This window comes from Ziziphus jujuba, chromosome 10 (genome assembly GCF_031755915.1).
Source record: "Ziziphus jujuba cultivar Dongzao chromosome 10, ASM3175591v1".
In the NCBI taxonomy this organism is placed as follows: Eukaryota; Viridiplantae; Streptophyta; class Magnoliopsida; order Rosales; family Rhamnaceae; genus Ziziphus; species Ziziphus jujuba.
In genome coordinates, this window is record NC_083388.1 from 28,090,216 (window position 1) to 28,101,711 (window position 11,496).

The following is an 11,496-nucleotide window of genomic DNA, read 5'->3' on the forward strand; positions in this document are numbered from 1 at the left end:
ATGCGGTTGGTCGGCAAATCTGAAATTACAATTAACACCGACATATATATATATATATATATATTTTCAAAACTAATAACAAATATAAATACTAAATTGAAACCAATATCAATCTGCTACCAAACGGGGACTATTTATGAATAGATTTTGTTTAATGCTTAATTTTACAAATAATGGAGATAAGGAATGTTGAAATATGAAACCAATCCACTTAATGCAACAGGAGGTACATTAGGCCTCGATTTATAGGCCAGAAATTCAATTCGATTAGGTCTCACAGATCGCCAACCACCATGTATAAACTATAAAAAAAGTAAAATAAATGATTCTTACTTAAAATTTAATTAATTAAATTATTTTTTTAGTGCTATCTTATATTCTCATGCCTAAGCTTTTTCATGGTGCTTAACCGACCACTATACCTAACAATTCAATGACGACTTAGAATTTGTCCTACAAATATTGGACGGTCATCCATCTCAACCCCAAAGGCGGTGGCTTTAAAATTTATCAACCTGTCAAAAACGTAATTACAAATTTGATAAGGGACACAAATGGAAATATGAGGTAAAACCCCCAACCAATAGGAGTGGCCCACGCAGGCTCCTGATCAGTAAAGAGCTTTCGTTGGCAGGGAAAGAAAGAAATGTCCTTTTTAAATCAAAAGAAAGCGTCGCAGGGGAGAAAAATAAAAAAATAAAAAAAATAAAAATTAATTTAAAAAAAAAAAAAAAAAACAGAGAGAGAAAAGAATCTCTCTTTCTCTTTGGCTTTGCTCTTGCTCCTCGACGATCCCAAATCCATTAGGGTTAGGATTTTTAAATCTCTTATTCGATTTGTTTTATTCAATTTTTTAATTTTTGTTTTGGGTTTTGTTCGATCTTATTCTTTTTCTACATATATTGATTTTTTTTTTTTTTTTTTTTTTTTTGCTTTTTGTGTCATGAATATAGGCTTCTAGCCGATGCGATTCTGAGCTCGGAGAGGGTTTGAAAGGTTCATTTCCCAGAGGCTTTGCTTCAAAGGTTAGTGTTTCTGCGCTACAGGTGTTTTGTAGGCTATGTATTTGTGTATTACCATGCATGCCAGATTAAAATTGCAATTTTTATTTTTATATCTAGATGGTTTTGAGGTTGTGAAGCTTGGGTGCTTTGTAGATTATGCAAAATTATAGGTCTTCTTTTCTTTTTGTTTCATTTTCTTTTGTTAAACTTTTGAAGCGTTATCATAATATTTTAAATTCGAGTTTCAATTACGTATTTGGCAGGTGAAATATTAGAAGTCGGAGGACTCTGTAGACAGGCTTTTGTTGTTGTTGTTGTTGTTGTTGTTGTTGGTTTTTATTATTTTTATTATTTTTTTATTTTTTTAATGCATATTTTAAAATGGGATAAATGGGAGAGTTATAAAACTGCAGAAATTGATCAACGGCCTTTTGTCTTTCAATTCGCGTTTTCTCCTTTAGTTCGTTGCATGTCTGTTGATATAAAGTTTATGGTTTGAGGAGGGTCGTAGATTGGAGTAGACTTCTCTTCTTGGCGCTGTATTCATAAACAAGTGTGTAAAATTTTATAGCTTATTGAACTGGTGGTGTTAAATGATTCATGCCTGTTGAAACTCTGGCAATTTAAAGCAAGCAACCATCTCCACGAACTTCTTTGTCCAATTTTTGTGTGCATGTAATAGTTGAAACTAAGGAAATTCTCCAATGGAAACAATGGTAGATGTACTCTGATAATTTTTGAGTAATAGAATGTAACACTTTAAATAAGAAGATGAGGAATTATTTATGAATAAGTGATTTCATACCAAGTCTGTTTAGAGGTTCTGTTAAGAGTATCTGCTTTCTGCCCTTATAAATGTTAGTGGTATAAATTAATTGTGGTTTTCTTTTGTATGTAATCTATATCTCCTTTTAAAGGGTGTAGTCAGAACTCAATAGAATATTTCCACTTGTAGTTTCCCATCTTGATTCAGTTGATATTATTGCAGTAGACTTGAAAAGATGGACCATGATGAGACGGGATGTCAAGCTCCACCTGAAGGTCCTATATTGTGCATCAATAATTGTGGATTTTTTGGAAGTGCGGCCACCATGAACATGTGTTCCAAGTGTCACAAGGACATGATTCTGAAACAAGAGCAGGCAAAGCTTGCTGCATCATCTATTGGAAGTATTGTGAATGGTTCATCGAGCACCAATGGAAATGAACCTGTTATCGCTGCTGGTGTTGATTTTCAAACCAACCAAGTGGAACCAAAAATCATCTCTGTGCAACCATCCAGTGGAGAGAGCGATGAGGCAAAGCCAAAGGAGGGTCCAAAACGTTGCAACACCTGTAACAAGCGGGTAGGTTTAACTGGTTTCAATTGTCGATGCGGTAACCTCTTCTGTGCAGTACATCGCTATTCTGACAAGCACAGTTGCCCCTATGATTACCAAACTGCTGCACGGGATGCCATTGCAAAAGCCAACCCCGTTGTCAGGGCTGAGAAGCTTGGCAAAATCTAATTCTGGAGTGAAGTTCTATTCTGATATGTGGTGCATGTTTTCATTGATGAGATAGCTTCTGAGTTCGCTGCAATATCTTATGAGGTACTATCTTGTTATGTCTACTGGGAGGCATGGCAGTTAAGTGATCTCTGCAGATTGAAGAACTCTATATTTGTTGTGATTGGCGAGAATTTCATAAGTTGGATCCAGTGTCTTTTAAGTTGTAATCCCTGATGGTTTGGTGGACGTTATCATGATTAGCTTTGTAATGTGTCTATTCTGTTTCTGGCATTTCTCTGTAGTAGTACATGTCAGTGGTATGTGCAAATCTCAGATGATATGGAAGGCATTCATGGATAATATGTGGCGAGCACTGTAAATTATTGGTATGGCTATTACGCATAATCCTAGTAACTACGATACTCTTTCACTGTGCATATTCAGATTATTCCATATTCCTGAATTTTTTTAATTTAATCCTGAAGTCAAAAACCATGAGCTTTTCCTTTTAATGTGAACAGAGGATCACTTATAGTGCTCACGATAGAATTGCAATTTCAGACATTATAAACAGGGAAACAAGATTGCATTCATCATGCACTTGATATAATTTTTGTAATTTTCTAATTTGTGATTGTAATTTGCTTTTGGAAGCACATTAAAAGCTAGCATGCTATATTTTACAGGGAGAAAAAAAAATTAAAAAAGTAAAACAAATAATAATAATAATAAAAGCATGGCACATCAACAAAGCACATTCATAAGCTAGCATGCTATATTGGCGGGGAGAAAAATAAAAATAAAAAGTAATAATAATAATAATAGGAGCATAGCACATCAACAATGACTCCAGAATGCTGGCCAGAAATTAAGGAAAAAGGCCGACTCCAGCATGTTTGTTGCCCGTGATATAGACAATTGATCACATATAACAACTAAACCGTGCATCGCTCCTCACAAACTATAATATTCAAAATCACACAACATAAGCGGACAGGGAATTGATATCAAGCATCTTCTTGAATGCCATAGAAGAGAAATATACATTTAATAAAAGTCCTTTTATTAAGCAAGTTAGAACCAATATCTAGATTCCGGGGAAATAATAGTCACATAATCAATGAAAGTTAAATTGGAATATCAGATTGCAATCCCACTAGATTCAACCTCAAGAAACTTACAAATCCTCTCCATAACCTCTCTACACTTGGCACTATTTTGTACACATTTCTCTGCACATTTTTGCTCCACCATTTCTGCCACTGGGGACAGAGCTAATAAGGGCTTTATCTGAAAGCCAGTCTCTTGCCGGCAGATTGTCCATCCACTAGGATTGTCTGGATGAGGATCATACTGAATCTTCTCCTCCACTTCAATGAACTTTTGAAGACTGACATTACGTGATGTGAGTTGCACCGAACGTGATCGACCATCCATAACAGTTAGTTCAACACACTCACAGATATCTAGCCCAACAATTTTGTGAATGAACCATGGTCCAGGGGCATGGAGTGTAATTGCTTGAGTGGTGTAAAGTTTTCCAGTAGCAGGGTCAAGCTTCTGGTTCAGCGTTTGAACTTCTTTGATATAGGGTAACATCCTTTTATTCTCTGGATCAGAGAACTTTCTCCAAAATGCACAAGTTACTCTCTCCCATGGATGCTTGTATGTGTATTCTTGTGTCAATGCCTTGACCATCAAGTTCTTTTTTGTTGCTCTTTTTGCTAGATTGGTTTGACCCAGAACCTGAAAATGTTACACAAAATGTTCTTGTATAAATTATAATTATACCAGCTTCTAATTCTTTTTTGTCAGTTAATAGAATAACTTACAATCTTGAAATCATTTTGGTTAAAAGAACCAAATGCTGAAAATTTTGGTTAAAGCTAAAAATTTACATGTTGGTGCCTGCCTACCCAAGCTGGATTCTTGAGATTCATTAAAACCAAAGACTGTTTTTAAGAAAACTTGAGATTCATCGTACAGACACGAATCATGAAAAGAAAAGTTTTGGTACAGATCATGCAGATCAAATTCATTGCAATTATTGTTACTTTTTGCTGTGCCATAAACATTACAGGTTGATATCATTAGGAGTAAAACGTTATATTTGCATGAAAACTTTTAAAAGTTATGAAATATTGCACCATTTTGATCTCCAAGAATAACAATCATAGTTCAGAGGAAACTTTTACAGGGAAAAGTAAATAGAGTAGAAACGTGAAGATAAACAGAGACGTAGTAACAAAACCCAAATCAGAAAAGCAAAAATATAATGTCGTATATACGAATAATCTGATCAAAACTTAACTCACAGACAGGTTGGAAATAAAAGTCGGATTCAATTTCAGAACATCTCTTTTAGTATGAAAAGTATATTTTACGGACTGGCCTAATCCTCTCGATTGGCAGTGACTGAAATAAACACGAACTGAACTGAGAGGTTTGTCCAACAGAAACCTCATATTGTCCTGCAGGTGAATCCTTAAGAGCATCTTCGATGATTCCCTTTAAAATCGAATAAAGGGAATATTTTCTAGCATCTCTGACGTATTTTAAAGTAAAACAATAAAACGAGAAATTTTATTGGACTAGTGCCGCAAATTTTTTTTTTTCTTTTTGTCTTTTTTTAATGGCTCAAAACTAAATTTGGGTATATTATTACTTATTAGATGAAAACTACACCTTATAAACAATAAAATTTTGATTTATTATTCATAAATATAATAATAGAAAGGATTTCACTTTGAATGTTTTTTAATCCATGAGACAGCTTATCTGAACCAAAAGGTCAGTTATTAGGCTTACAAATTCTGACTTCCAGCGAAGCTCAAGCCAATCTGAACTCAAAGATTGTTCAAAACCCAACTCTTTCATCTGCACGAGGTAATTAAATCGTATTTAATTGTTAGCCACACATGAGAAGTAAACCAGCAAACTCAGTCAATCTGCATTAGCTGGAGGCTTTTTCTTCATCATTGCTCCTTCGTGAACAGGATTGCAAGATATTAAACAAAAATCGTACTGGAACCATAACTATTATTATTTTCCATTATATATGTTCTGGGTGAAAGAATGAGCGGGTTGCCGATAGCAACTGTCCTTGCTTTAACAAAGAAAACTGTATGAACTTCCAGCATGATTATAATACATCAAATTCCAGCTTCGAACTGAATAATAATAATAATAACAAAAACAAACTTTTAGTCTTCAAATGTACTTGCTGCAGCCTGAAGCGTTCATTACTTGCTACGTGGTGTTCTTCATAATCCCCATACAAACTACGTGGTAATAGACTTGCTCAGAACATTCACGCAAACATAAACAATTGTTCCAACATACATGAGAAAAGGTAATACCATAGTAGATAGACTAGCAAAGTTTAAAATTGCCATATCAAAATTTTTACGAACTCCACAAAAGAGCATGTGGAGGTGAATCCTCCATGGTTTACAATTACATTCTAAAGTTCTTTTATTACTCTATAATCTGAAACTAGGATCAAGATTCCAAGGCAACAAAAGTTCAGAATCAATAAAAGTAAGTTAGAATCAAAGAGTAATCCCACTTGATTCAGCTTCAAGATACTTACAAATCCTCTCCATAACCTCTCTACCCTTGGCACTATTTTGCACAAACCTCTCCGCACATCGGTGTTCCAACTTTTCTGCCATTGATGCCAAGGCTGATAAGGGTTTTATCTGAATGCTAGTTTCCTGCCGGCAGAGTGTCCATCCATTAGGATTGTCAGGATGGGGATCATATCGAATCTTCTCCTCCACTTCTATGAACTTCTGAAGACTGATATTACGGGTTGTAAGCTGCATTGATCGGGATTGCCCATCCACAACTGTTGATTCAACACAATGACAGATATCCTGACCAACAATTTTGCGGATGAACCAGGGTCCAGGGGCATGGATAGTGATTGCACGAGTGGTGTAAAGTTTTCCAGAAGTAGGATCAAGCTTGTGGTTCAGTGTATCAACTTCACGGATATGCGATAATATGCGTTTGTTTTCTGGATCAGCAAACTTCCGCCATGATGCAGAAGTCACCCTCTCCCATGGGTGCCTGTATGAGTACTCTTGTTTGTACGCTTTACCCATTATGCTCTTCTTGCCACTTCTTGAGATAAATTAGCTTTAACACTGAAAGTGTTACAGCAAACATTCATATATCATACAATGTCTTATAATCAAATGCAGGAAATATTTGGTTAAAGCAAACTAACACCTGATACTAGAAATGGACTTTATAAATGCATTAGATTGAGCATCAAAATATTACTATTATCTAATTCAAAGCAAAATACAGTGCATATAATTCAATGTATGAATTTAATTAAATACAATAAAACAACCCGTCTGATTGTAGCCACTATTTGTCCGCTACTTGGAACTTGGAAGTAATATTTCCCTCTTTTTAGCATTAAAACAAACGGAAAGAAAAGCAAGGAAGTTTATTTCTAAAGCCCAAAATGGACTTTCGAGATGACAATAAAAGAAACCAACAGCATATTTTTTTCCTCATCTTATCAATAACCACAAATACACAAAATTAATTACTCGAAAATTTGTATAAGACACAAAAAAGAAGGGCAACTATTCACCAAAAGATAAAGAACCCCAACTCTAGTTCATTGGCACCAGCAATTTCAGTACCATAAGACAGAAAATAAGCTACCTTGAAATCTTATCTGGTTCCTCCAGCAAACAGAATTTCTAACTTAAAAGATGGTTTTAAACAAGTCTAGATTATTACAAAAACAGCATACGTAATTCTAATTCGAAAAAAAAAAAAAAAATCCAAAAATCCACGACCTTTAACAGAGACCCATCGTCTGCTTACATAAACATTAAGCGGACGAGGGGTTGAGAACGTTGAAAAACTAAGCAACCCATAACAGGAACAGATTTTTAAGACAAAAAGAAAAAAGGTAAATTACATTTCAAGTAAATGTCAAAGCTTCAAAACATTATAATTACCCAAAAGAAAAAAAAAAGCACAGTTTTGATCTTCAAAAACAATAATTACAGTTCAGCTAAAAAGCATTCAGAGGAAAAAAGAAACTAAAAGAAACATATGAAGATCAAAGAGAATGCAATGAGACCCACAGATCGCAGAAAACATAAAGTGAAAAAAGAAAAGAGTATAGATTCGATCAAAACGTGTACCTCAAAGAAATGTTGGGAATTGGAAACAGTTATAAAGGCGCAGAAGGAATTCGTCTGAGGTGCGCTGAAGACGATCAAAAATAGCGATTGTATTGAAAAGCATCCTCAAATTGAATTAGATTTCGGAACCATTTCTCTTTCTCGGTAAAATTCGATGGATTAGCGATTAGCCTAAGCCTTCGGTCAAGGCGGCGACTCTCACAGACACCGTCTGTCATCAGCTTTGTCCGACAAAATCCCTAAGCTTGGTCCACACAACCCAAAAACTACCGTAACACCACCACTTCAGGCCTTAGATGTTCACATTTGGGCTGGACTATCCTCAACCCGAGCCCAAAACCCGATCCACCCGTTGGCCTTGATGAAATTTTACTACAAAGTTTAAATGTTGGACCATTCTGCTAAGCATATATATTATTCTCAATGGTTTTTTTTCTGAATAATTCACATCGGTAATTAGGCACGAATAAGATTCAATAACATAAAACCACATTATGAAGCAATTTTTTCAATTTGAAAATTTGTTCCTTCAATTCATTTAGATTTTAGATGAACAAACATTCTAAAACTATTTATTTTATATATATATATATATAGATATATTTATGTTGGTCCTCATATTTCATAGACTAGAGTAAGTATTAAACATGCACATGCTTAGTTCTTTTTTCTTTTTTTTCTTTTTTTCTGACATATAAGCATAAATAGTTAAGGAGCAGAACGAACTGAATATGGTAAAATGCACCTGAGTAACAACACAAAAGGAAAAGTTGGCATTTTTATATTTAGGTACAAAATTGGAAATGCATTTAATATGCTCTTCTGATTGGATATTAATGAAGCTACAAGGAAGATTAGAGGAAACTACGGCAAATTAAAAACACCTGTATAAGAAGTAAATTAAGATCACGACCCTATACCTTATAGGGTATGCATTGAAAATCAGCTCCTATTACTTAATTCCAAAAAAAAAAAAAAAAAAAAAAAAAAAAAAGGGCATTAAAAAATTATTAGAAGGAAAAAAACAAAGGTCATTCCCAATCCCCCATAGACAGTCAAATTTAATTTCTCTCCTCTCCTCAAACAGAACTATATCAGTCAGTCCACATTGTAAAAACACCACCACCAGCATTTGATGATCCCTGACCAGAACCTCCTCCGGACCAGCCACCATAACCTCCGGAAGGGGCCGGCGGCATATCATAATCCACCTTCACAAGAGCAAGTTCTTCTGCATTCCCAGACGTAGAATTCAAACCCATTCCCATTCCATTTTCAAGGTACCCTCTACTACTGTAACTCCCAGTGGAGCTTCCTCCATTGTTGTTGTCCATCACATGAGACGATGAAGACCCTCCCATATCCATCAAACCCTGCAGCAAAGCTGGGTGGTTCTGGATGTAGCTGTTATAGAAATGAGGATTGCTATAAGAACTCGCAGCTGCAGATTGCTGGTGCAACTGGAGCTGGGTCTGGATGTAATTTTGATGGAATGAAGGGTCCTGAGCATAATGAGAGAGTTCATGGTGGTTCTGTAGACTTAGCATGGGCTGAGGTTGTTGTTCGAATTGCTGCTGCTGTTGTATCACAGCCGGGTATGCCTGCAATCTACTTGAACTACTCGAGCTTCCGTAAGGAAAGGTGGAGCTAAGAGCCAGCATTTCGTCGCGTTTTCTTGATGATTCCATTGCCTGAGCTTCTTTGAGGCGTTTGGCGGCTCCTCCTCCTATTGGAAGAGTATTGCTTTCCAGAATACTCTTCACGTCGTATCGGTTCATGTCGAAGTTCGTAACTGCATTTAGGCCTCGAAACTTTATCGCCGCGATGTCATATGCTTCAGCAGCCTCTTCCTCAGTACCTGCATATATAGTTAATTAGTTTAATTTCTTATTTAGTAATATATAATAATAATGAAGCTAAATATGTATCTAATGCAAAATGTGTTAATATATATCATTTAGTGTAATTGCATGCATGCTAGTTGGAATGTAAATGAGACTTACTGAAAGTTCCCAAGTAAAGATCTTTGTTTCCTGCAACTCTACCAATCCTTGCTTGCCATCTACCATGTTGGTGATGCCTGCACAAAGATCATGTGCTATATATATATAAGTAGAAATATAGAGAGAGTGGGAGAATGAGAGAAAGAGATCGCATATCTAGTGCACCTTGTTACTCCACGATACATGGATGCACCCCTTGAAAATCCACTGCTCTTCCTGAAATTTGTAAATTACAAGAGAGAAGAAAATTAAGAATTTAATAGCAAGCTGAAAATTTTTAATTAGAGAAGAAAATAAAAAGTGAAATATTCGTATTGGGCCCCATAAGAATGGAAAATATTAATCGTCATGTGTAGTTTAGAACAAAAGTTATTAATATGTAGAATTAATTGTGTAATATAACTCCTATAATTACCTTCTAATGGAGGCAACAAATTCTTGTCTGGTCATGTGCTTCATCTCTTCCAACTCCTTTTCATAGTTACTAATCTGCATACCAATAAGTTTACAAAACTTTGTTAGGTACTCAAAAATGTATAATTATGTTAGTATGTTTAAAAGCAAATTCTCACTGGAAAATTGGTAGTAGTGGATGTTCCCCAGTACTTTAGTGCAGCCAAATCATACGCCCTAGCTGCTTTCTCTTCTTTGTCATATCCACCTATTTAAGAAGAAGAACCAAAGAAAAAACATTAAAGGAAAATTAAATTAAAAACCAAATCATTTCAAACACATAAAGAATATTAATGCGAGAAGAAGCTTGTGGTGCTCACCCAGATAAACTTCAAGAGACCAAGCAGACCAAGTGCATGACAAAAATGATGAAGAAAATATATAGTTAGTAAGATTTTAAGGCGAGGTATATAAGCAAAAAAGTTTAGGGGATAAAAAAAAAAATAAAATAAAATAAAAAAAAAAGAAAAGGAAAACCCTAGAAGAATTAATTAAAAAAAAAAAAAAAGGCATTACCTTGGCGGCCTTTCCTTGACTGACCTTCCCTTCTACAACTATTGTCCCAAAGGTGAGCCTCATACCTTCCTGTCCATCTATGTCTACAATGTGCACCAAAAATATTATAACCAAATAAAAAAAACTCTAAACTATTTCCTTTAAAAAGAAAAAGAAATCAGGAATTGCAATATATAAATGTATAGATTGAACTTCTAGCTATATAATAAGTTACTCACCTTGTAACACCACGATAGATTGAAGTTCTTTGCCCAAAGGTGTCCAAAGTCCTTCTAGGAGCAACTTCCATTGTATTACTACTATTATCGCCGCCAGCGCTGGTTTCGCATGTTGAAGAACCAGCTTTGCCACTGCCCATGGAAAGTGTCAATGACTGGAGATTGCTCCCATTTTCTTGAAAATCGTATGTGTTTGAGGCGGCGGCAGCAGCGGCTACAACAGTATTTTGCACAGGCACTATGCTGTTATTTGGGAAAAGGTAATCAGAATCGCTTGCCTGAATTTCACCGTACGCTACAAGATCTGACTGGTTCTCAGATTTGCTCACGCCCAGAAAATCCGCAACCTTTGGTATTTCATTGCCGTGACTGTTAATCAGATTCCACTCTGCATATATATATATATATATAATTGCAAAATATATATAAGAGTTTTAGACAAAGAAGATGTAGCAAAAGGCAGAGAAAATAAAAAAAATAAAAATACCTTGAGCTTGGAAAGGAATGTCCATACTATCATTGACCAATCCTAGGGAAAATTGATGAGACTGAGACGTATGAAGATGCGATGGTAAAGAAGCATGAGTCGGAGAAAGAGGAAAAGAAAGCCAGTTGTTCGAATTCATTGACCCCAT

General features: G+C 35.4%; 3 protein-coding genes across 6 annotated transcripts; 1 reads left to right on the top strand and 2 right to left on the bottom strand.

The window, feature by feature from the left end:
• Positions 1-646: 646 nt before the first annotated feature.
• On the top strand, positions 647-2,931 carry LOC107412718 (zinc finger A20 and AN1 domain-containing stress-associated protein 8-like). Of its 2 annotated transcripts, none has more exons than XM_016020542.4 (3): positions 647-808; positions 954-1,025; positions 1,993-2,931. In XM_016020542.4, exon 3 carries the CDS (start codon positions 2,006-2,008, stop codon positions 2,510-2,512), a length of 507 nt encoding a protein of 168 aa, XP_015876028.1. In that variant the 5' UTR covers positions 647-808; positions 954-1,025; positions 1,993-2,005; the 3' UTR covers positions 2,513-2,931. The 2 variants fall into 2 exon arrangements, with proteins under 2 accessions (XP_015876028.1, XP_015876029.1); XM_016020543.4 differs by having other exon boundaries at positions 1,996-2,931.
• Positions 2,666-5,724, bottom strand: LOC107412717 (uncharacterized). The gene has a single exon (XM_048468301.2). The coding sequence runs from the start codon at positions 4,190-4,192 to the stop codon at positions 3,635-3,637; it is 558 nt and encodes a 185-aa protein (XP_048324258.1). The 5' UTR covers positions 4,193-5,724; the 3' UTR covers positions 2,666-3,634.
• Positions 5,725-5,862: 138 nt separating this feature from the next.
• LOC107412705 (AP2-like ethylene-responsive transcription factor PLT2) lies at positions 5,863-11,496 on the bottom strand. 3 transcript variants are annotated; one of them, XM_048468299.2, is made up of 9 exons: positions 11,349-11,496; positions 10,862-11,249; positions 10,644-10,726; positions 10,448-10,456; positions 10,247-10,335; positions 10,090-10,163; positions 9,840-9,890; positions 9,675-9,751; positions 8,766-9,529 (listed from the first exon to the last, which is right to left on the bottom strand). In XM_048468299.2, exons 1-9 carry the CDS (start codon positions 11,494-11,496, stop codon positions 8,766-8,768), a joined length of 1,683 nt encoding a protein of 560 aa, XP_048324256.1. The 3 variants fall into 3 exon arrangements, with proteins under 3 accessions (XP_048324257.1, XP_015876020.1, XP_048324256.1); XM_048468300.2 differs by lacking the exons at positions 8,766-9,529; positions 9,675-9,751; positions 9,840-9,890; ... (1 more) ...; positions 10,247-10,335; positions 10,448-10,456 and adding exons at positions 5,863-6,607; positions 6,639-6,645 and having other exon boundaries at positions 11,349-11,487; XM_016020534.3 differs by lacking the exons at positions 8,766-9,529; positions 9,675-9,751; positions 9,840-9,890; ... (4 more) ...; positions 10,862-11,249; positions 11,349-11,496 and adding exons at positions 5,863-6,645; positions 7,672-7,929.